Source organism: Dromiciops gliroides, chromosome 3 (assembly GCF_019393635.1).
Source record: "Dromiciops gliroides isolate mDroGli1 chromosome 3, mDroGli1.pri, whole genome shotgun sequence".
In the NCBI taxonomy this organism is placed as follows: domain Eukaryota; kingdom Metazoa; phylum Chordata; class Mammalia; order Microbiotheria; family Microbiotheriidae; genus Dromiciops; species Dromiciops gliroides.
Window position 1 is genome coordinate 596,763,554 of NC_057863.1, and position 26,010 is coordinate 596,789,563.

At 43.6% G+C, this 26,010-nt stretch overlaps 1 protein-coding gene across 1 annotated transcript; it reads right to left on the reverse strand.

The window, feature by feature from the left end:
- Positions 1-492: 492 nt before the first annotated feature.
- Positions 493-23,054, reverse strand: RNF19B (ring finger protein 19B). The gene is made up of 9 exons (XM_043996409.1): positions 22,267-23,054; positions 8,042-8,247; positions 6,456-6,600; positions 5,590-5,752; positions 4,958-5,072; positions 4,188-4,328; positions 3,325-3,532; positions 2,047-2,178; positions 493-1,294 (listed from the first exon to the last, which is right to left on the reverse strand). Exons 1-9 carry the CDS (start codon positions 22,899-22,901, stop codon positions 841-843), a joined length of 2,199 nt encoding a protein of 732 aa, XP_043852344.1. The 5' UTR covers positions 22,902-23,054; the 3' UTR covers positions 493-840.
- Positions 23,055-26,010: the final 2,956 nt, after the last annotated feature.

The window sequence follows — 26,010 nt, forward strand, 5'->3', positions numbered from 1 at the left end:
TGGGAAAGGCCTCCTAGAGCTGGGGCAGACACAACAGGGAAGGGCAGAGTCCAGGGCCAGCCCCTCCCACTGGCAGGCATGCTTCTTGTCATGCCCCCACCTCCACAATCCTGTACCAGACCCTGGGTGCTGCCTGCAGGAGAACTTGGGAATCCACTGCAGGAAGGAAAGGCTCACAATGAAGCTTTGGGAGGGAAGATGCACCCGAGTGGCCTCTAGGGGGCGAATGGGCTCCGTCACAGCCTGTGACCAGCCTGGAGGACAATTTGGATCAGAGGTGCCCACAACAAGAGGTAAGGCCTCGGGCCCACTCTGTCAATGAACAATTCTGATTCTGTCTGATCTGTACACGTGTCCTCTATCTGTCCTTGGACGCTCTGCTCAACACACATAGGGCCCCAGACTTTCCAAAACGTAGTCGTCTGCTCTCTTCAGAGCCACCATTTGGATCTGCAAGACATCCTGGCCAAGGAAAATGAAATCTGAGCAGGATGACGACAGAAATCTTTATTAAAATGTGTCCTTCAGTAATATGTTTGCATACATACAATATACACACACATACATATATACACTCTGACACACCTCACGGATCACCACCAGCGGTTTAACCAATAAATTAAAACTAAAAAAAAAGAGAAAAAAGGAGGAAAGGGACAGGGAGGGTAGAACTGAGGGAGTAAAATTTCCATGTTTTATCTTGTAAGAAATGGCATTTTTCCCAGAGCTACACTGGGGTAAACCTGTGACCAGAGAATATCTGAAATAAAATACATTAACTAGAAAAGTTTCCAATAGACGCAGGGACAAGTGTGCTTCTCCAGACAGGAGCCTTCGGCTTCATACTCTGATTTCCTCACCTTCTACCTTCAAGACAGTTTCCTCGGGCCTATGCCCCTCCGCTTGGGCACAGGGGTTCCTATGGGCACTTGGGCTCTGTGCGCCTCTGGCTCGGGGAGTTTGGGGCTGGGCTGTAGTCTGGGAGCGGGGGGAGCTACATTCATCTGACGTGATGTCCGAAACATCGTCGGACTGTGTGTCCGAACTCTCCGAGTCGCTCCTGATACTCTCAGGCTGGGCCAAGGTGATGTCCCAGGTTTTGCTGGCAATGCAGTCCTTATGATCACAGCTTTGGTGTTTGCACGGCGGCAGCGGCTCCTCCTCGCTGCCTTCCTCATTCTCTGCCATCTGAGCATGGACGTGGAGAGAGTCCTCTGTGCTACTTCCACTAACCAGCTGGTAGTGACTAGGTTTGGCCTCAATGTCCACTTGGATTTCCATGTTGTTGCACTCTCTGGGGAGACAAAATCCACATCACTGAATCAAGGATTATGGTTTCATGTGGAAGGGGCTTGAGGGTTCAGGGTAGGGAAATACTTATTTTCCAAAAGAGATGCCATTGTGGCCCAGAGATTCTCTCTTACAAAAAGAACTTTCACTCCTAAATGTAGGACTAAAGCAGAATACAATCTTTCAAGGTGGTAGCTTAATTTCTAAATGCTGACAGAACATATGGAAAAAGAATTCTGTTAATTTCTATAGATTAGTGTTTTTAAAAAATTTTATTAAGAGAAATTGAAGGGGTTACAAAGTCTCATCCTCTCTTAGTTAAAACATAAACCAAGAAGAGAAGTATCCTTCTAATCCCAGTTTCATCTGACTTTTTCAGCATAAGTAGCCAAGACACACCTGGGAGGGAACACATGACTCATGCTCATCACCACAGAAAGGAGGCGACCCCAGGCTGGCTTCTCAAGAAGCCAATAAAATTCAGAGTCTCATGGACTTGAGGAACATGAAGAGGGTTCCAAGTCCTGCGTGGGTAGCACTACTTACCTCCAGTGGAAGATGATGCATGAAACTAACAGAGCTAAGTGAAGGAGCCAGAATACTCCCCTGCATAAAAACTGCATGGTGAGTCCAAGACCAAAAATCCCACCCACACAATGGAAGCCCAGGGTCCTGCAGGCAAGAAGCAGCCTGTCTTTTCTATAAGCCCAATAATGAAGAGAACAAACTGCCTCTGGAATCCAGCTGCTCACATACCTGTCTTGGGGGTTGTAGGAACTGATTATGGAACCGGCCATCGCACGAGTGCTGGCGTTGTCGCTAATGGCGCCAAGACTAGCTGTGTCTTTGGGGAAAATTTCCTTTTGGACATCAGCTTGGACTTCTAGCCTGTGTGGAGAGAGGAGGCATCCAAGTACATAAGAACTGGGTCGCAAGACGGACTGCTTCCTCTCCTGGCTCCTTCGCAGCCTTCTTCCAGTCACAATGATGTGACTTTCCCCACATTTCCCACAACACAGACTAAGATGGAGCCCTGCCTTCCTCCAGACTGAGGTGGGACCAAAACATACAGAGCAAAACAAAACCACCTCATAGTTGGACGGGACCAGCTCCCTATCGAGGCTCCAGTGGCCTCCCGTCACAGGCTTGTGCTTCTCCATAATAGGTTTCACATATGGTCACACACCCCTGACTCATTCATTTCTTGGGAACCAGAGGATTTCACAAACTCAATATCTGGATTGCCTGAGCTGCAATTTCAGCAATTCAGCTTCCAATGGTGTGTCTGCTGCTATCAAGGGGAGTTGAGTTTTTTAAATGCCTGGCTTCGTGCACACTGCCGACTGTGGGGGCGGGATCCCCTGCCATTAGGAGCTCACAGCAAGACAACCTGAGATCACAAACTCGAGCTGGGTCAAAGGAAGCCCGAAGCAGCACTAAGAGGAGTCTCCATCATGTCTCCTGATCTCTTTTGTTAACCTCATTTCCCTTTTCAGAGACTAAGTAACAGTAGGAAAATGTTATGGATGGATACAGTGGAAAAGGCAGTATACCAGAAGACTCTGGATTCTACTTCCACTGCTGCCCCTGATGCTCTGTGGGGAGCTGGGACCAGCCACAGCTTCTGGGCCCTGCTTCCTAAGTAAAACCAGAGCACTAGATGATGTGGCTGGAATAGTTATTTGTGAACTATCAGGAAGGTAAGGGACAGGAAAAGAGAACTATACCAGCATTGATAGATTAATCATTAACGGTGCAGTAACGGTGGCTGGTACTTACATCTTTATGGTTTATACACCCTAACCCTGAGAATTAGGTTGCCTAAGAAGGGAATGACCTGTATTTTGCAGATGAAGAAGCAGGGTTTAGAGAGGCCAAGGGACCTGCCCTTCAGTACCAGAGCCACGACTCAGATGTTCACTTCAAGCCTACCCACCCAGGACACTGCCTCAGTCAACAAGGCTACTGAGACCCAACTAAAACGCCACCTTGGAAAAGGACTAGTTTATCCAGCATCAAGATCAGTTTGCCTACCTGCTGTACTTTCCCTTGCCACTGGAGAGAACTCCGCCGCTCAGAGTACCCCCTGAGAGAGCTGCAAAGCTGGCTGTCTCGCTATAGTTGCCCTGCATGACACTGAGTCCATCTGTGGGGCTCCCACTGGTACTCAGCACACTGGTCAGTCCTTCAATGCTGCTCTCCCCAATGCTGGGGTTTTTCAGGGCTCGCCAGGCATCAGCCACTATGGATGGAAGGAAACATCTCCAGTAAGGAATGAGCAATCTACCCTTTTCCATAATAGCCTCCTACAGGCTACTCTGCATTGTTATTGTTGTTATTGATATAGGAATTAGTGAAGACAGAACTCAAAAACAGGGGAACTTCTTATCAAGGCAAGTCAATAACAGTCTATCACTCAACAAAAACAATGAAGAGGTAAGATTAGAACTCATGTCTTCCAAACACCATGTCTACTCTCATCCCTGGCACCGTACTACTATTATTTACTGAGAGTAATGGAGCATAGGATTGGAAAAACCGAAGGGACCTTTTATAGGTCATTTGGCCCAAAGCCTTCGAACTTTGCAGACAGGGAAAGTGACCCATGTGAGGTCACCCAGGCTCGGGACATGGCATCATCCCACATCTGGGTGGCTGTGAGGGAGGGGCTCTCCAAGACAATAATTTCTCCACTCGAACACATGGCCGCCAGCTTATTCTTGTCATCATGTGCCAGTATCAGAGGAATTAACCTACTAACTAGAGCACCAAGAAATGAGGCTGAAATAGCAGCCCCCACAGAGCTCACTAGCTACTGAAACCCTCCCACAATAGTCTCTCAGTAAAAGGCACTGAATTTTTACTGATTTTGGACAGAAAAAAAGATCTCTCTTTACCTGTAATGGGACCATCGTCTTCATCAAATTCAATTTTCACACCTTTTCCATTGGCAGTGCTAACTCCACAACCTCCTCCCCGACAGAGAGAAATGGGCACGACCCCATAAACATATGCCAGCATAATAGGGACGCCAATCCCTGGAAAGGAAGGAAGCGCAGCAGTGAGGATGGACAGAAGACACAAGCAGCACTGCTTTCCAAACAAAGCAGGAGGGGACAAGAATGTGCTTTGTTCCTCCAAAGGAAGCCTAACGTGGTAATCCAAGTCACCTGAGAGAGACAGGGACAAACTGGAGAATGATGGGGTTAGCTGAAGGAACCCGAAAAGGGCTGAATTCAAGGATCTGAAGGACAGAGAAAGGAAATGACAGCTCTCTATATTAAGTACAAACTTATCACTTCCCATCTGAGATCTGCAAGTGGCATCTGGGCTACTTGTTGGGGATATTATGGATTGAAAGGATCCCACTGGCTGGAGAGGACATGGAAGGTTCCTTCCAGTTCCAAGAGGTTATCATTCTGTGACACCAAGCACATTATAGGAAACATAGTTTTAAATATAAAGCAAGGAATGACATGCAAAAACTGCCAAGATTAATGGTGTATTTTCTGGCTAGCCAGTTACATTATGAGGTCATAAATCTCAGAGCTGACCAAAGGATGAGGGAGATCTGGCACCAATGCCACCACCCATTTTGCTGAGCAAGACCCTGGGGCCCCAGGTCCCAGGCCCCAGGGTTCCCAACGCAGATACAATCTCTGCTTACCGACACTAACAGCAGCAATAACTGGGGATGCAATGACAGACAAGGTCACACCACCTGTGATGGCTAAGTTTCTCTTGTGCTTTGAAGTCTTCTTTCCCTCATACCTGCTGTGAATCTGAGAATCAAACAAAAATCAGGTCAGAAATCGGCTCTCTGCTGGGAGGGAGAAGTTAAAAGTATAGAGTAACATTTACATAAAAACAAAACTCGCCTGTTCTACTACATACACGTTAAAAAAGCCCAACCCAACCTTATTCTCTATTCCCAAAGGGGAACCTGCCTTTTTGCATCCCAGCCTAAGGCCAGACTTCTACAGGATTAGCTTCTGTAGGAAAAGTGAGCATTAGCCAGAGACAGGCAACTCAGGGGAATCAGCTAAGGAACATTTCACCTTTAAGTTACTGGTCTGAACCAGGCCAAGGCTAGTAATAGAAACTTTCAGATCACAAGGGGTTTAAGAAAATCCATTTAAGAAATGAAAGGTATTTTTATCCCAGAACCAGCTGGTTTCCAGAGAGCTCTATGATGCTGGCAGCTCCCATTTTTTCCCTTCCTGTCTTTACCCAGCAGACATCAAGTGCTCACTCAGACATACACAGAGTGCCCATCATAGCACCATACATATGCCTTACCTTTCTGCCAACATAAACAGGGATGCCAATGACCATGGCAGGAATGGCAATGCCAGCAATGAGGGAAATGCCCACTGGAGCACCAATCAAGGTGCCCAGCTGCCAAAGGATCTTCTTCTTACGACTCCATGGCTTCTTGCCCCAGAATGTACAGCCAGAGGGGCTATGGAGAAAATGAATGCTGGCATTAGTGTGAATTCTGTGTTTAGAGTAGTACTCTCTCTAAAGAGCAACAACTTCCTTGTTTCTGATTTGATGAACAGCTACAAGAAATGGGGGTAGGGTGGGGATTGTGCTTTAGAGAATTACCATAAAACCAGAAAAAGGGAAAAGTACAGAATACAGGCTCTCAGAGCTCTCTGCTCCAGCCAGACAAACCTAATTTGCCACTTCCTACCTTCTCACCTTCACAAAAGGCAAGAAAACCTTTTTCTTACTTCTCCCTTGGCAAGTTACATCCTTCTGAACTGTAAAAATCCTGCCCCCAACCTCCCTCCTCCACGCAGCTTTCCCTGACCCATCTCACTCAAGGCTAACATGCCACCCATTTCAGAAGTACCCCACATCCCTTGCTCAGTCTCCTACCATTGCACAGCATGTTATGTGCACATTTTTTAAAAGTTCCTTTAAGGTATCTCAGTCTGTGCCCAGTGACTATTTGGCAAATGCTCTACCACAGAAATTCAATGTCTAAGGAGCAGATGGAAAATTTGGTTTTGGGGGCTTCTCAAAACTGTAGGGCTTGAGCCCTAGAGACAATCTTCTACTCTGAGTAGGTTTTATTCCTCCTACCCTTCAAACCCAAACCAACCAAAGCTTGTCCAAACCTTCCCACCCAAACAAGGATATTGCTTCCTCCAGCTCACCTGAGGTAATGCAAGTCTGAGATTTCTTTCATACAAAGCCAACAAAATTCACAGCCACACACTGCACAGGTCATATGATTGCAGCTCCCATCATTCATCTTGATGATATACGCACTGCAGCGTGGGCATGGCTTGATATCATCCGCTGTAGAGAATGGAGCAAAAGAAATAAACTTGGATTGACTTAAATGTAGTTCCCCAGGAATAATCCAGAGGTAAAAAGAAAAGCTGGAAGTTCCTGGACAAAGATTCCAGGTTCAGGAACACTCCTGTTCCTGTTCCTAAGTTTAGACTTCAGAAAGGACCATCCAATGGCTGAGCGCCATGGTGCTTCCCAGTACAAGGGTTCCAAAGAGCATCCTAGTCTTCTCTTGAAGAGAAGAGTGTTAACACACAACTAAAATTTCCACCACCTAACTGCTCATAGAAAAACCTAGAGTAGAGGCCCACCAAAAACTGAAGTTTGGAAATGGACTAAGTTTTGGTTTTGGCAGGGGGTGGGGGGAAGAAGCGGATTGGACTCATTTTTTTTTGTTTCATTCAAATATGATTGATGTTAAAGGAATCCATAGCCTTTGGGTAAAATATTAGGCAGTGATACATTTCCCAAACTGAAATGAAAAGAATTGAGTATGCTTTTGCAGCATGTCTGTTCCTGCTGATTTTCACAATAAGCCCATAACTGGCATGTTACAATTGAAGAATCTGTGTCAGGAAAAATCAAATGCTAAAATCTTCCCTTTTCACTCTACCCCTCCCCTCCCCCATGAGATCAATAAAATAAGATTTATAAAAGCCAATAAAATTTAGCTACACATTTAAATGGACTCGTTGGTATCTTACTTATAAAAGCCTGGAATTAAATGTGTGGCAGCCCTGTTAAGGTTCATTATGAAAACTGCTATGGAAAACCCCCAGACTTCCTGAATCTTTTACAATTCTATAAATTAGTATGGTACAATGGGAAGAGGGTCAGTCTTGGGATCAGGAGACCTGAGCTCGAATCCCAGATCTAGCTGCATGACCATGAACAAGTCATTTAACTTGAGTCTGTTTCATCATCTTTAAAATTGGGGTAATACTTGTACTACCCACTGTACTCTGGGCAGTTTGTAAGGTAAGAGTTTTGTCATCCTCACAAGTGTTGTAGAAATTTGCTATTATCATGAAGAATAATCAGTCATGCACTCAAATATAATGGGAACAGCAGCAGACAGATCTAAAGAGACTAGCCCAGAACAAACCCCTCTCTTTTCACCGTGTGTGGAAAAAGCCAGCAGATATTATCTGCTTAGTCTCAGCTCTGAGGCCTACCACAGAAAGAGGACCAGGTTCTGGGACCAAAGAATCCAAATGATGATTCTGATGCTACTTGGGCTGAAGCACCTTTACCCATCAGGAGGAAGCTGCATATCAGCTGTTAAGCTGTTCAGAATGTACAACATACTGGAAGATCTCGCCAAATAAAATTCAATGCCAGGTGTCAAAGGGACATCCTTGAATCCCAGGAAACCCAGCCTAATAGATGGGTCATCTTTGTCAGTATCAGACTCATGTTGCTATAAGCCCAGAGGAGGAAACCGTACCTGGCCCGGATTCTTGGCCATAACTGAGACCTGAAGTGTGCTTGGTCCGTACTCGCAGAGTCTGTGCCCTCTGCTGACGGGCCATATCGCACGTTTGATTCGGATGCCATATCTGCTTGCAGTGGTAGCAGAATTCAGTCTGGCAGCCTTCCCTCTCGCAGGTCAACTTTGGGCAGCTGGCACAGCCATAGGCAATAACGGCATAGCTGAGTATGGAAACAGGAAGAGACACCAGTAAGGTGAGAATGCTCTCACAGGGACTGGCACGAAGAGAGGGACAACACTGTGTTTGGCAGACCACCATGAGAGCCAACGAAGGGAAAAAAAAACTACTGCAGACCTGGCCAATTGTATAACACATCCCATCTGTGAGTGCAAAAGATTTTGCCTTTACTTTATTCAGAAATCTCGACTTAAACCATGAGCCTAATGGACTAAAAATGACCTTTCCCTGTTACTTCAGTAAGGATACAGATGAAACCCCATTTTTATTTTTAAAACTGCTTCAGTAGCAATTGATTTCCAGTAAGCTTTATACATTACAAGCTGAACAATTATCTCTGAGTTTGCTATATTTTAAGGGGATTATACATTTTCTATTATATGACAGGGAATCATTTTTCCAATTAATTTAGCCATAGAGCTTTTGGGGCTTGAAATATATTGAAGGAACTTATAAAAGGTTGGTCTGGGAAAAGAGAATACTCCTAGGGCTTGAGGGAATATTCTCAGGGTAGGGCTGGAGAAATTTTGGAATAAAAGAGGAATCTTTTTTCATACAAATTCTTCCACACGAATATTGCTTGATATATACACACAATTTCATATTTATTATTTGAAAGGGGAAAATATTGTTAGCACTGAAATTCTCACAAAAACTCCCTAGTCACACCACATCGGATGCTGGGACTCTGTGGAACCCAATGTTGAAACGGAGGAAACTAAAGCAAGTCACATCCTGCCTGGTCACTGAGGGAAGGCAGCCCTTAAAGTGTTTATAGCAAGGAGAAATCAATCTAGTTATGATCAATCATTTCTCATGGAAGCTCCTTTTAGATTTCTCTCTCCAGATCTTGCTTTAAAAAACAAAAAACAAACCAAAATCATCTTGAGATTGAGATTACTTCTTTCATTTAAGCCACCAGAATCTTGAGATACCACTTAATTATCTTATTAGTACATGAAGTCACTTCTTTCGTTTGATGTCTTTTTTGTTTGCCTTTTTTTTTTAAGTGAGGCAATTGGGGTTAAGTGACTTGCCCAGGGTCACACAGCTAGTAAGTGTTAAGTGTGTGAGGCCAGATTTGAACTCAGGTATTCCTGACTCCAGGGCCAGTGCTCTATCCACTGTGCCACCTAGCTGCCCCTTTTGATATTTATTTTCTTTCTTTCTTTCTTTTTTTTTGCGGGGCAATGAGGGTTAAGTGACTTTCCCAGGGTCACACAGCTAGTAAGTGTCAAGTGTCTGAGGCTGGATTTGAATTCAAGTCCTCTTGAATCCAGGTCTGGTGTTTTATCCACTGTGCCATGTAGCTGCCCCTGATAACATATTTTCTGTGTAAAGACAACGCCAGTTCAGAACTTGTCAGCACTAGTGCTTTTTAAAATTTCCCTATCGTTTATTTTTAAAAATTTAAATTTTTTCTTTTAAATAAAAGTATTTTATTATTTTCCAGTTACGTGTAGAGATAGTTTTCAACAGACAGCAGGCAATCTATGTTATGTATAATAACTAACTAAATATATATATATATATAAACATTAAACATATTTCTGCGTTAGTCATGTTATAAGAGAAAAACCTTAAAAAAGAAAACCACCACCAAAAACAAAAGAAATAATATGGTCCAATCAGCATCCATATTCCACAGTTCCTTTTCTTTTTTCTGGATTTGGAGAGCCTTTTCCATCATGAGTCCTTTGGAACTTTCTTGTACCATTGGATTGGTGAGAAGAATCTAGTCTATCACAGTTGATCAACATAATGTTGATGATACTGTGTATAATGTTCTCCTGGTTCTGTTCATCTCACTCATCAGTTCATGCAAGTCCCTTCAGGTTTCTCTGAACTCCTCCTGCTCATCGTTTCTTAACAGCACAATAGAATTCCATTACATTCATATACCACAACTTGTCCAGCCATTCCCCAATTGATGGGCATTCCCTCAATTTCCAATTTCTTGCCACCACAAAAAGAACAGCTATAAATATTTTTGTACATGTGGGTCCTTTTCCCTTTTTTATGATCTCTTTGGGAAAAAGACCCAAAAGTGGTATTGCTGGGTCACAGTTTTATAGCCCTTTGGGCCATAATTTCAAATTGCTCTACAGAATGGTTGGATCAGTTCACAGCTCCACCAACAATACATTAGTGTTCCAATTTTTCCACAGCTTCTATTATTTTCCTTTTTTGTCATATTAGCCAATCTGATTGGTGTCAGGTGGTACCTTAGAGTTGTTTTAATTTGCATTTCTCTAATCAATAGTGATTTAGAGAGCCATCTCATTCCCCTTTTTTCTACTTAATCCCGAAACCAGATCATTGTCCATCTGCAGAATCTGTCTAAGATATATGTATTGATGTACTAGCTCAATGTTCATTCAACTGCATATTATTGTCTGGCCAATAAACATTCTTCATCTAAAAAAGAAAAATAATAGTGATTTAGAGCATTTTTTCATATGGGAATAGATAGCTTTGATTTCTTCATCAGAAAACTGCCTGTTCAGTTCATATCCTTTGACCGACCATTTCTCAATTGGGGAATGACTTGGATTCTTATAAATTTGATTTAGTTCCCTATATATTTTAGAAATGAGGCCCTTTATCAGAAGTGCTGGCCATAAAAATTGTTTCCCAGTTTTCTGCACCCCTTCTAATTTTGGATGCATTGCTTCTGTTTGTACAAAAACTTTAATTTAATGTGATCAAAATCATCCATTTTATAATATTTTCTATCTCTTGTTTGGTCATAAACTGTTCTCCTTTCCAAAGATCTGAAAAGCAGACTATTCCTTCTTCTCCTAATTTACCTATGGTATCACCTCTTATGTCTAAATCATGTACCCATTTTGACCTTATTTTAGTATAAGGTGTAAGAATGTTGGTCTATGCCTAATTTCTGCCATACTATCTTCCAGTTTTCCCAGCAGTTTTTGTCAAATACTGAATTCCTATCCCAGAAGCTGGAGTCTTTGGGCTTATCAAACAGTACATTACTAATGTCATTTACTAGCACTAGTGCATTTTTAATCGTTCCTTCCAAATTTTAGTTTCTACCATGCCAAGCATCATCACCATCTTCATCATCATCATCATCATTATAGCCCATCACAAATTTAATATAATCCATTGTGCAATCAGTATTCCATTAAGCCTTTCTGGAGATCCTCAATAGTTTTAGTTCATCTAATAACATGATATTCATATATTCAGCTCATATCAAACACAACTCTGTTTATAATAAAGCACAAATAAAATCACTTTAAAGAAACGAACTGGAGTAGCTAGTTGGTGAAGTTGATAGAGCACTGGCCCTGGAGTCAGGAGGACCTGAGTTCAAATGTGGCCTCAGCCACTTGACACTTACTAGCTGTATGACCCTGGGCAAGTCACTTAACCCCAATTGCCTCACGAAAGAAAGAAAGAAAGAAAGAAAGAAAGAAAGAAAGAAAGAAAGAAAGAAAGAAAGAAAGAAAGGAAAGGAAAGGAAAGGAAAGGAAAGGAAAGGAAAGGAAAGGAAAGGAAAGGAAAGGAAAGGAAAGGAAAGGAAAGGAAAGGAAAGGAAAGGAAAGAAAAGAAAAGAAAAGAAAAGAAAAGAAAAGAAAAGAAAAGGAAAGGAAAGAAACACACCAGAAAAAAAAAAGCTATGAGTTCTGGAAATTAGCCACACCACTTTTAAACTGGCCTATGAAAGCACATGCATCTCTCTTTGGGCACTGCTTCCACGACCACTTGAGAGAGAAAGGAAAAAAACCACAAAATCCAAGAACCAAGACAGGATCCAGATGTCTAACCTATGAGGCCCATTATAAAAGGGAGTCAGATTTTTCAATTTAAAAAATTCAACTTGATTTTTTTTACCTTTTAACAAAAATTTAATGTTTTATTCTGAACTTAAACACTAAATAAAATGAGCATTAACATATGCAAAGGGAAAGACAATTAAGAGGATTGTACGGGAAAACTGAATCTACATCTCATTTGGCTTGCTTTATACCTTCTACACGTAATTATCAAAGATGCTTTGTAATGTATGTAAGGAGATAATGTATGTAATTTGCAAACCTTACAAGTGGGTTTAAGTATCAGTTATTATTGTTGTTAACTACACAAACTGGATAAATAGAAGCAAGTTCACATACAAGAAGCCAACCCCTCAAAGACTAAGGATGGAAGGAAGGGTCTGTTTCGGGCAGAAATCCAAGGACAGCAGCAGAAAAAGCATTAATTGAATGTCTTGGAATCAGTAGACCTGGGTTCAAAATGTGCCCTTCATCAAATCGCCTCACCTCTCTCACAACCAGTGGTCAAGTCCTGTCATTTATACCTTCAAAGCATCTCTTGCATGGGACCTGATCTCTCCTGCTGCTGCTGCTATCACCTGTGCAGGCCCTCATCACCTCACGGCTGGACTGTTGCAATAGCTGCTGGTGGGTCTGCCTGTCTTGTCTCTCCTCCTACTCCACTCAGCTGATCCAAATGATCTTCCTAAAACATTGGTCTGTCCATACGAGCCCGAATCAATAGACTACAGTGGTTCTCTTATAATCTCTAGCATCCAATATAAAATGCTGTTTGGCTTTCAAAGCCCTTCATAACCTGACCCTTCTTCTCTCACACTTCACTTGACTTGTCTTCTGCATGTAAGATGCAGGAGCACTGGTTCTCCTCCTGTCACTCCATTTCCAGATGTGGAGGGTTCTTACCGGCTCTCTCCCAAGCCTGCTCTTCCCTCTGTCCTCACTTAACACAGTGCTAGACACATAGTAAGTACTATATGTTAGCTATCGTTATTATTATTCTAGTTCTCAGCTTTACCATATTTTTTTGCAGATTGCTTTTAAGGGGGGCTTGAGGATTTCTTGAGAAGTCTGTTTAATTAACTGGCTAATTCAGGTTATATTAAAGTCCTTTCAAAGGAGAACAAATGGAAAATTGGTAAATGTGTCACACTACACATGATTCATATCCTGTGGGAGTTTTGAACAAATTCACCCTGATGTGTGATCTAGGTGCAAAACAATTACTAAAGACAAACATTTCTCCTGAAGAAAGTCACATGCCCACTACTTAGTCTTAAGTAGATAGGATAAAAGGACAAAGTTCTAATAAACAAGAAAAGTTAATTAACTTCTGAAGAAAAGAGTCTCAGATTCTTTGGTGGTCTGCCCAAGGTTCTAAGTACTTTGTAAGTCTTCCAGACTACTCACCACATTGGAGACACTGACAGGACACTAGTGCAGTTTCAAAATATAAAAGAACATACCACTTTAGGTTCTGGGTTATATGGTTTCAATTTCAGGGATAGAGTGAGAAAAGCACTTTGCAGATCATAAAACTTTATATAAATGTAAGCGGTTACAAGCAAAAGCACATCAAAAAGTTATAGCAATTCTTTGCTATGATAGGAGAGTTACTGAAGACACTGGGCTTTCCAGTTTGGGGCCCTCCATATCTTTAAGCTGACTGACTCACTGCATGATACCGGGTTAGTCACAAGTCTTTCCAAGCCTTGCTTTCCACCCACAAAATGAAGACACAGGTAACATTTCCTCCAACCTCTAAGTGTTTTTACAGGGTACATTCCTACTTTCTTTCCCAGTACAATCTGACCCTAATTCTGCCATTCTCCTTCTAGCCCACCCCCAACTCATAAGGGCACCCCATTCCAAAACAATCCTTTCTCAATCAATAAGCATTTAGTAAGTGATTACTATGTGCTGAGCACTGTGCTAAGCAGCAAAAATGGGGTAAATGCCCTCAAAGAGCTTACATTCTAATGGTAAAGTCAACATGCTATAATGAACTATGTGCAATGGAAAAGGAAGATAACCATAGAGGTCAAAGGGAGATGGAAAGGCCTTTTGTAGAAAGTGGCATTTAAGCCAAGTCTTGAAGGAAGCTAGGAGGTAAGAGGTGAGCAGGGAGAGCACTCCAGGCATGGGGGACTGCCAGGGAAAAGGGAATGTAGTCATGAAGGAAATAGAGTGTTGAATGTGAGGAACATCTGGCTCTTAAGAGTGTGTGGAGGGGGCAGCTAGGTGGCACAGTGGATAGAGCACCAGCCCTGGATTCAGGAGGACCTGGGTTCAAATCCGGCCTCAGACACTTGACACTTGCTAGCTGTTTGACCCTGGGCAGATCACTTAACCCTCACTGACCCCACCAAAAAAAAAAAAAAAAAAAGTGGATGGGGACTAAAAAAAAGTAAGAAAACTAGAAAGGTAGGAAGGGCCCATGCTGTGAAGGTCTTTAAAATATTTGGAGGTTAATGGTGAACCACTGCAATTTAGTGAGTAAAGAGAGAAAGGGACACAACATGGTCAGACCTGCACTTTAGTAATATCACTTTTTTTTTTTTTAAGGCAATGGGGGTTAAGTGACTTGCCCACGGTCACACAGCTAGTAAGTGTCAAGTGTCTGAGGCCGGATTTGAACTCAGGCACTCCTGAATCCAGGGCCGGTGCTTTAACCACTGCGCCATCTAGCTGCCCCAGTAATATCACTTTGGCAGCTGAACAGAGGAGGGAGAGGCAGAGGCAAGGAAACCGATTAGACAGTTATTACAATAGTCCGGGGGAGAAGTGATGAGAGCCTGAATTAGGGTGGTGGCTGTTTGACTAGACAGATGGGGACTTAAATGAGAGAAATGAAGGCAGAAAGGACAAGAACTGGCAACATTGGATATGTGGGGCATACTGGAGAGGAGTAGAAGATGACAATGAGATTAAAAGCCTGAGTGATTGGGAGAATAGTGGTGGTGGTGGCCTTTACAGTAATAGTAAAGAAAAGAAGAGTAGCAAAGGGGAAGATAATGAGCTTTGTTTGAGAAATGTTGAGTTGGGGACAACTAAAGTACATCCAAAAAGCAACTGGTAATTCAGGTCTGACACTCAGAGATTAGGGAGGGAATCATCTACACAGAGATGATGGACCTGATTCAAAACTGACTACTAGCTGCCCCCTGTTTTAGAAAATTATTAATGTGCAAAGCATCAAAAAGCTGTATCAGCTAATTTGAAACCCAGGGGGAAAAAGATTCACAATAGGAAGAAGATATTTGATTATGTGCCCACAGACCCCTGTTGTCAAGGAAACTTGTTCCTCTGTTATTGGGACTCCATTCCTAGGATGTATAACTAGTCACTGACAAATGGATTCAGAACATATGCATGGGAAAAGTGTGGTGGACACTGTGGGTCAAATAATCAACACTAAAACACACTGAGATTAAGGCTGGTCTTGTAAAGGAGATCTATAAACCTCCCCTTCTCAACACTCCTTCTGCCCAGGTCCCTTTTCCCCCAGTGTCACCAAGCTGTTCCTATAACAAACCTTCAATTTAGGGGTTATAGACATAGTGCATGATGATCCTTACCTCTGATGACAGAGTTGAGAAATGAGGCACAAACAGGAAAAATTAAATAAAGCCTGAATGAACATGGCTAATATTTATTTCTCAACTCCTTTGAAGAGATGTAACAAAGGCATAGGAGAAGAGATTATTATGCAGTGATGTGGTCAGGCTACACTGAAGTGGTGACACCAGTCTTAAGAAAGCAAGCAGTTGGGGCAGCTAGGTGGCACAGTGGATAGAGCACCACCCTGGATTCAGGAGGACCTAAGTTCAAATCCAGCTTCAGATCCTTGACACTTACTAATTGTGTGACCCTGGGCAAGTCATTTAACCCCAACTGCCTCACCAAAAAAAGAAATAAAAAAAGCAAGCAGTGACTCCTATATCTTTGCTGGTGTGCTCGCTTGCGCTCTCTCTCTCTCTCTCTCTCTCTCTCTCTCTCTCTCTCTCTCTCTCCCATGCAAGAAGCAAAGAGTCCCAATAAAAGTAGAGCGAAGAATGCCTGTCAGAGGAAGAGACTGTGGCCTCCTCCCCCAAACATATTAAATGATGCATTTTCAATTTTTCACTGTTAATAAAATGAAACTACAAGTAGGAAGAACAAAGTGCACATTCCTAGTATGAGCTAAGGATAGGAATAGGGACTCTGCAGTGTGAGAAAATAATGGGATTTGGCAGATGCCCAGGGCCCCACCTGAAGATTGATTTGGAATTGATTGAATTGGGTGAGACTGACTGAGAACCTACTTAAGGTTGGTTAAATCAAGACCACACCTGGCTGGCCCTAAGTAGGGTGTTGTTCTCAGAGGCTGTGGACTAAGACATCAACTGGAGACTACCCTCAACCAATCAGTTTGAAGGACCTTCCCTTCTGGGGGAGGGGGACAGGAAGTAGGAGGTGAGGCTGGCTCCCTGGGTCTGTTCTTTTCATTCTGGGACTTCGGGTTGGTGGCAGAGAGAGAGAAGAAAAGAGATAGGCTTTTCTTGCTTTACTTTCTGTACTCCATGTGTTCTCTTTACTCTTTAATAAATGCTTAATGCCAAAAACTGGTGCTGACATTTCTAGCTTATAAGTAAACCTTAGCTAGTTCTCCCCCCCCACACTGGGGGTAGAAACAAGGTAACCAGACATTAGATTTTAAATGCCACAGTAGGAAGAGTAAACTGAAACCAAAACTAAAACCCAACATTGTCCAGCTCTGGATTAGATTATCCTAAGGGATTTTTTAGTTCTAAAATTTTAAGAATTGGGGCAGCTAGGCAGCACAGTGGATAAAGCATCGGCCCTGGATTCAGGAGGATCTGAGTTCAAATCCAGCCTCAGGCACCTGACACTAGCTGTGCGACCTTGGGCAAGTCACTTAACACTCCTCCACTCCTCCCCCTCCCCTCCAATTTATTAGTTTAGCCTAGCTCTCCATTTTGTGAGTAGTAAAAGATAAGACTGTAGAAGGTTTGGCCTTTGAGACTGTAAGGCCTAAAAAGTTTTGGCTTTATTTTCTTTACAAATGAGAGTAACCGACCAGTTTCTGAATGAGGAAAGGACATGATGAGAAGGATGTTTTCAGGATTAGCTAATGTGCTACCATTTTATCATGGATCTTATAGAAACACTACGTAATCCAGAACCTGGCCAGGAGTTATTTCTAGGTAGTAGAGGAACTGCTCAAATCATACTACTGTCTACCTTGCACTAGAAAGGGTATTGAATGAACAAAACAGTCTTAGTAAGAGTACAATACAGAAAAACTGAAGTAAGATAACAAAAATTTCAATTCATTGACGTCTCCACAAGCAATCTTCCCAGGTTTAATACATAATATTAAGCTCTGAGGTAAGGACATTTACAAGATTTAATTACACAACATAATACTGATGTCGTTTAAAGGGGACCAGGACAATTTACAGTTAACTACCAGAATAGTGTATGTATATCAAGGCCACAGGGGAAACAACTCTAGCCAATTTTAAACTACCCTAGGCAACAATGTTTAACATTCTTACTATCCATACAAACGAGCTCTCATGAAAATAGGTCTCTAACATGAATTGAGGTCTTTTCCCTCTTGTATTTATATTTTGGTCCTGATAAATTACAAGGTCTTACATAAAAATATTGGGTACTAATGTATCAGATGCCTGGGAGAGGCAGTGGGAACAATTCTAACCACAAGTCAGGAGACCTGGTTTCTATGCACTGCTTGACTTGTCCTGTGACCTTGAGTAAGCCACAACTGCCTATTCACTCAGCAAATGGAGCTTCAACCAATTATTTTCCCTTCTGTCTTAGACAGAGAAAATGAAATAATCTTCCCAGAAAACATAAGGCACATAAACTACCATTACTACTAAATACTTTTTAACCTACTTACTAAACTCAAATATTTAGAAATGAAGACACCTTAAACATCATACAGACCAATCTCCCTTATTCTACAAGATGAAGAAATGAAGGCACAGAAAAGTAAAGTATCTTGGTCAAGGGCATATAAGTATTAAGCAGCAGAGCCAGGATTAGAAGCAAGGTCCTCTAATGTTAAACTCAGCACTCTTTCTACTATACTACACTCATCTTCCACTAACTTTTTCACTTAGGCTTCACTAGGGCTAGTCTCTGGAAAACCAATATCAATTCAGTTTTTTAGGGCTAAATTTTCAATTTCCAAATTAAATGACTAAAGCTTTGACTGTTGAGATAATTTCTGAAGTAATCTTAAATTTCAAATTTCTAACTGAATACTGAAAATAATAATTTAAATTCCATTCCCCTGTGACCTGTCATGACAAAATCAACTATTGATCAAAGAAGGAAATTATTCTCTATTTCATAACTGTCTAGTATTATTAGAAAGTACTTCTATAGGTCACCTAGTTCAACCATTTCATTTTACACATGAGGAAAGTTCTGAGGCCCAGTGTGGATAAGTAACTTTTTCAAGGTCACTCAAATAGTTAAGTAACAGATAATTGTCTTTAAACTGAGGTCTTTTGACTCCAAATGGTACTTTAGCAGTTTTTATGTATGACAAACTTAGACAATGAGTTTCTGACCTTACCAATCAATGAATCAACAAGCATCTATCACGTATGGAAACATACATCCTGATATCCAACTACTACATTCATTTTGTGGCATGGCTTGACCATTAACAAATGGTTCCTAAACCATGAAAAAGGGAAAAATAAACTCCATCATTTCTGTTCTCTGAGTCATTATTAAAATGATTAGTAACTGGGGGTAAATAGACAGAAGAATAGAAACACATCTTTCCCAATTTGATTCTGCTAACCAGCTTCGGGAGTAGAGTGGAGGGACCCAGGGCACAATCCTGGGAAAAGCTGTCCAGCTCAAACTCTCTATGGTCCTCTTTGCCTTTCCCAGGCCAAGCAAGTCAAGGGTATCAGCTGGTGTTGATCATTATCACCATCAATAAGCATTTAATCAGTACCTATTACATGTCATGCTAGGCTAGGCTAAGGTCTACATAATCTTCACTTTAAAACAAACACCAATCACATCTACTCCATGAGAACACAGGAAGCAGGGCAGCTAGGTGGCGCAGTGGATAGAGAAACGGCCCTGGAGTCAGGAGGACCTGAGTTCAAATTCTGCCTCAGATACTTAACACTTACTGACTGTGTGACCCTGGGCAAGTCACAACCCCAATTGCCCAACAAAAAAAAAAAAAGAAAAAAGAAAAAAAAAGTTAAAAAAAAAAAGAGAGAACACAGGAAGCAATGGTAAATCCAGGTAAATTTCTGGGCATTCAATAGAAAAGGCAGTATGACAGAGAGGAAGAACTAGTGGCCATAACCCAAGGAATTCACCCACTTGGGAAGTAAAAAAAAGTCAAAGTTACTGTGTATTTACATAACACCTTCAACTGAAGATTTCAACACACTTTACAAACGTTAATTAAGACTCACAAGTAAGGTAGAAATTATGCCTATTTTATAGTAGAAGAAAAACATGAAGTGAATGTTGACAGAAGTCTGAAACAGACCCCAATTCGATGAGCCTCAGCTATATCACAACTTGACAAAACATCCTATAATGAAGTAGGGGTTTCAATGACAAGCGCTGACTTTTCTAAGTCAGAATTCCTTCTCCCTACTGCCATTATCAAAGTGGGAACTAGAAGAGACCTTATCCAATGCTTTTATTTCAGAGATGAGGAAAATGTAGATATGAAGTAATTTAGAAAATCTTAAGGATGGAGTGGTAGTCACACTTCAAAAGCTTGGTTTATAGTTATAATTTCTTTGATCAGCAAAGTGGAGGGAAACCTTCCTGCATGTTGAGTGGGCTGCCTTTAGGGAACTTCTGAGAGGACAGTCATGGAAGACTGCAATCTGAAACATCCAGATGAATGAGATCACAGATCCACCTAAGTATATTTTTTCACAAACTATGGATGAGCACTAAATGACCCTGAATGCATCTTTTATCACCAAAATCAAACAGTAAATATTGAAGTCAATTTAGGAGAGCTGAGTTCCAATCTTGACTAATATTTAGCTTGCCTGAGCTTTTCTACTTGTACTACTCACTTTACAGAGTTGTAAGGTAAATGCAAGGGAAATGTGAGTTATCATTTCTATTACTGAGGTCTGTCAGTTTTTATTGAAGAGGGTAAGGGGAAGAAAAAAATTACTATCTGAATCGAATACAAAAAGAAGTCCTGTGGAGAGGTGAACCTGATAGTGACACACTCCCACTTCCTTGTTAGAAATGAACAGGATTTAAAAAAAAAGAAAGAAACGAATAGGATAAAACTTCTAAGGGAAAACGTGCAGTCTACCAATACTAATTTATATGCTTTTGCTTTGTGTTAAAAAGTTCAAATACCAAAAAGTTTAACTTCCCTCCCTCCCCCCCCTCAAGGTCTCAAAGTCAGTAAAAAAATAAATGCCAACTAAAGGAAGAGACTATATACTCAAGACTACAAAGTCTGGTCCTTATCAAGAGAAAGCAGGTATCATCTACCACAGATAAAGTGAGTACCTTTGGCCACAATATCTCCAAGAACTTTAGAAACTCCATCTTATGCTGCTTAAATAACACACCATCTCAAAACAAGTCAGAAAAAAGAACTGAGCTCTTTTGACACCTTAGTAATAATGTCCCTGTTGTTCCTAATGACATTTTTTTCTGTGAAATTTGGTGTGAAACAAATTACAATTAGTCTCCTCCTCTGAAAGACTTGACAAGCAGTATATTACAAGCACTTACTAAAGAATTACATTTCTATCACAAGAACATTTTCCCCCTTCCCCCTCAACAAAGTAATTCACATTTCTACAGCTCTTTCCTCAACAACCCTAGGAGGTTGTGCAAATGTTATGAAGCAATAGAAGCTTTGAAAGGTGAACTGACTTGCACAGCTAGTCTAAGAAGGATTTGAACTCAGGTCTCCTAGCTACAAATTCAGGACTCTTTTTCCTTTAAGTCTTTAAGTCTTGTAGCCTCAATCACAACGAGGTAATTATTTTGTTCAAAGCCACATTACAAGGTTCAAGGCATATCCCAAGACCCAATCCTGTAGTCTAACCACTTAAAACAAGAGGTCCTTTCTAGAGATACACTGAGAGTACACCAGGATTGCCCAGATCAGATGAGAAAAAGTGTCCACAGAACCTAATCTCCAAGAGAGAGAACACCCTTCTTCTTAGATTGTAGAAAATTCAACACACCATGGGAACAAAATATTTGTCTGTTATCAGGAGCACAACTCTCAAAGGCAACTAACTTAGGCGCTCATTTCTCCTTTATGCAGCAGTTTAGCATCCTCATTTCAACTTTACTTAAGTGACCCTCTCCCTTTACAAAACAAAGTCTCTGCAGACCTCAGGTCTCCTTGCCTCTACCAGAACAGCCAGAATCAGTGTGTTACCCACAAACAAGCTGCCAGTTATGGGCCTAGTGGAACCTCCCTGGACTCACTGCTGCTGTTCTCCCCACTACTGATGATGTAACCACCTACCCCCCTCCCCTTCTGCAATGATGCTTGCACCATCCAATATTCTCGGGGCAAGCCTCCCCTTCCTCAAACGTCTTTGTATCATATCATTTTTTCAGGCCCTGGCATCGTGCCCCAAACAATCTCATTGCCCCCAAGACAGAACAGCCCCTGCTCACCTCCTCACTGAGATAATCTCCCTTTTTTGTCTAGGGCTGTCTCCCTTTTTCCTCTCTCAATGGTTTTGTCCAAACCCTGTATCTGTAGGACAGAAAGCGGCAGCCCCGAATCTACTCTACCGTCCAAAAAAAAAGGGGAGGGGGGGATTTCCCCTCCCCACTGAGTAGATGTCCCTTCCGGTGGTTTTGGTCTCATCCCACCTTTCCAAGCCAGAAAACAAACACACACACACAAGCAATAGAGAGAAAGAGCTCAGCCTTTCTCGCCACTAATGGGATTTCCCCACCCGCTATCACCCGGGGGCTGTGTGACGAGGAGGCGAGCCCCCGGCCCCGCCTTCAGCTAAAAGGGAAGCCCGCATTAGCCTCCGCGGGGCAGCGGCCGAGACCACGAGAGGGACAGCAGGGGCCCCCGCCCACCTGGCTCTCAGCTAAAGGGAAGCCCGCATTAGCCCCGCGGGGTCCCCGCTCTGCGCACGCCCCCCGCCCCCGGCGGCGCGGCTCACCCGCAGTCCGGCGCCGGGCACCAGCGGCAGTCCGGGTCCGAGGCCAGGTAGCGGCGCAGCATGAACTCCTCATACTTGTGCATGAGCGGCGGGTCAGCGAGCAGCAGGCGGATGTCGTGCGGGTTGAGGCGCTCGCTGCACTCGGGGCAGCTGACGGGCACGCGGCTCTCGCTGATCTCCAGCCGCAGGTAGTGGCGGAGGCAGTCTCGGCACGACCGGTGCGGGCAGCTCAGCAGGCGCGGGGCGCGCTCGGGCGGGAGGCGCACCAGACACAGCGGGCACTCCACCTCGTCGCCGCCGGGCTCGGGGCCCTCCTCGCCCGCTGCCGACGCCGCCGCCGCCGCCGCCGCCACCGCCACGGCCTCGGCCTCTGGGGCGGGCTCGGCGGGAGGCACCTCAGGCGGGGCCGGCGGCGGAGGTGGCGGCGGAGGCGGCGCTGGGGGCTCGACCGGGGCCGGGGCCAGGGCCGGCGGTGGGGGTTTGGCGCGAGCCCGGCGGCCTCGGCCCGCGGGGAGGAGGACGAGGTTGGAGAGGAAGCGGTGCCGCCGCCCGCCGCCGCCTCGACACTTGGGGTCCGGCGCGGCCGCAGGCAGGGACGTGGAGCGCGGGGACTCGGAGTCCTTCTCGGAGCCCATGGCGCCGCAGCTTCGGCCAAGGCGAAGAGCCGACCCCTCCCCTCAGCCCCGACCGCCTCCCTTCAGCCTCGGCTCGGCTTGGCTCGGCCGCCGCCACCGCCGCCGCCGCTACGTCCCCGTCCGTGTTTACGTCCGCTTCCTCCGCCTCCGGCAGCCAGAATCTGACGGGCCAGGAGAGAAACGTTTATATAGCCTCGGCCGCGCGCTGCGCCTACTGCGCAGGCGCCCGCCACGGGACACCTCACAAACCGCACCCCCGGACTGGCGGGGAGGGGGGTGAGCGTGTTGCTTGGAGGGGAGGGAAGAGGAGAGGAGAGGAGAGGACGGGAGGGGCTGGAGTGAAGCTGAGTTGAGTGGAGCCGGGAAGGGAAGAGAAGGGAGGGGAAGGGAAAGGGAAGGGCTTTCTGCTCCTCTTCAGCCTCCCCCTTCCCCAAGCACCCCAATATGGGTCACGTGTTTCGAAGCAGCCATCTTGAGAGGGAAATGATGAGATCCTATGGAGAGGGGAATGGCGGGGCAGGGTTTGGGGTCGGGGAGGAGTAGCCCTAACTTGACCCCATTTGTGGTAGTCCCTGTTCCTGAGATAGGGGGAATGGATTGGGGGAGGAAAAGAAGACTTCAGAAATCATGTCAGTCCAACTCCCTCATCTCATTGATAGGGAAACTGAGGCTCAGAGGGTGAACGTGACTTTCACACAGGGAAGTCACACAAAGAAGAATGTATGACAGAGGTTCATCTGTGTTCTCCATCCCACTTTTTCTTTACGTTTTCAGCCTTTGAATCTAATCAATATTATTAGTGATAATCACCAAAAGAATAAATGATAACAAATAATAAAGGATGAGTCAGGATGACCTGAGTACTCAAATTTGCTTCTTACAGGCAAATCAATTAACCTTCAATTCTCCTAAAATTATAAATCGAAGTTCTTCATCTACTTTGGTAAAAACAAAACAAAACAAAACATCCCAACTGGAAATTTTTTGCCTGCCAATCAAAAAATTTATTAAATGCTTTTGAAACACATGAAGATGAAGTACTCGTTCTTTGGCCATGGGAAGCCATGAATGAATTAACACCTTAAATCGGCAGCTGTTTTCATAATAACTCACAATTATATAATTTTAAAGTTTTTACTGTATCTTCCTCGTTATTGTCATTTGTCCTTTGTTCTTGAAGAGGACCATGACATGGGGAGGTGTTTTCCTGACTTGCAGTGAGTGAATTGGATTTAAGTGAGGGAGGTCTGTGAAGAGTCACCAGCCTCACTCTCTTCTCCAGAGCCATGTGGGTCCAGTGGCAAGATGGCACCTATGTTTGAGGCAATCAGGGTGAAGTAGTTTGCCCCAGGGTCACATGGCTGGTAAGTGTCAAGTGTCTGAGACCAAATTTGAGCTCCAGTCCTCCTAACTCCAGGATCAGTGTGCTCTATCCTTTGTGCCACCTAGTTGCCCAATTGTCCTCAAAACAATCCTAAAAGAGAGATATGACTATCGTTCCCATTTTACAGATAAACCTGAAACTCAGGTTTTCATCATGAAAAGTGACTCATCTTGAGGTCATGCAAAGAGTGAGGGAAACGGATAGAATTGGAACCTAACTCAGCCTTTCTTACCCTCAGCTCTCTGAGGTAGGCCAGAGAGCACTAGCTATGGACAAGGAAACAGGACTGAGGAAATTACTAAACTTGGCTATGATGACAAAATATATGCTTTCCACTGTGTCACACAGCCTCCAAATAGATGGGATTTTGATTTTGTTCTAGATCAGTGACTTCATCCACGTAAAGACCACCCTGTGTTGGGGGCAGCTAGGTGGTGCAGTGGATAAAGCCCTGGCCCTGGATTCAGGAGGACCTGAGTTCAAATCCAGCCTCAGACACTTGACACTAGCTGTGTGACCCTGGGCAAATCACTTAACCCCCATTGCCCCACCAAAAAAAAAAAAAAGGCAAAAAAAAAAAAGACCACCCTGTGTGGAAAATCTCCCAGGACAGAACTGCTACTTCTCTGTTACTTATAGTCTTACAGAGCTAGCTGGGCCACTGGGCCCATGGCCACATAGTAAGTCAAAGCCAAGACCTGAATTCAGGTCTTCCTGACTCCTGATTCTAAGGATGGTTCTCTACCCACAATTGCCAGGATATTTTAAAATTTAAGAATGACCAGATGGTGAGGTGACAGAGACTGGACCATACCAGGATAGGGTTGAACAAAATTGTGCTTAGGGTAGTGCCTGGAACACTGTCAGTGCTTAATTCATGCTGCTTGACTTGACTTGACTTAGAGATGTTCAAGAGAAGAGAAGGCCTAGAGAGAGTACATGATGACTGTCTTCAAGTATTTGAGGGTCTCTTGTGTGGGAAGAAAAGATCAGACTTGTTTTGCTTGGCCTTGGCAGGCAGAATTAAAAGCAGTGAATTCGTATAGTGGAAAGAATCTCAGAGGATCTGGTTTCTAATCCTGACTCTTATTGTATGACAATGAGTCTCTCCATCTCTCTGGGCCTCAGTGTTCTCATCTGTAAAGTGAAATGATTGAACTAGATGACCTCTAAAGTCTTTTCTAACTCTATATATGGGGTCCTGTGATCCTGAGACAGAAGGGTTGATTTCAGCTCTGTATAAGGAAACTTATCACCCAACTCTTACCTGTGGCTCCAAGAAGCAGCAGCATGTGCAACAGCCACACTTTGGTAAAACCATCCTGGCAGACAAGATAACCAACCTGCCTCAAACCTGTTAGTGAGTTAGGGTGAAATCTTCCTTAAGCATGTGAAGACTTCCCCTAGCAGAATGGTTGGTTGAGAACATTTTGTTCCAATGGCCTCGAAGGCAGCTGAAACAAGGCATCGTGGAGTCCTTAGAGCTTGGTCAGACATCGAAGATGCCAATCATCTTCTGTATTCCAGCCATTACCAATTGTCTTGACTTCTGTCTTACTGATGGACTTGGTTGATTCTGGAACAGAGAGTGAAACTGATGACTTTGTGCAACTTTGCCTCACTTAAATCCAGTTCTCCTACAAGTCAAGACATCACCCTATGATGTCACTGGGCCTCTTTGAAAACGAAGGATGAACAGGTCTTTGAGCAAAACCTAAATGACCA

Bases quoted from the DNA above. Each gene is read 5' to 3' on its own strand.
- RNF19B (XM_043996409.1), bottom strand. From the start codon at position 22,901: ATGGGCTCCGAGAAGGACTCCGAGTCCCCGCGCTCCACGTCCCTGCCT. The intron at 6,601-8,041 runs GTACGGTTTCCT...CATTCTCTACAG, and splicing joins TGGCCAAGAATCCGGGCCAG to CGGATGATATCAAGCCATGC. The intron at 1,295-2,046 runs GTATGTGAGCAG...TTGTCTCCCCAG, and splicing joins TCCTACAACCCCCAAGACAG to AGAGTGCAACAACATGGAAA.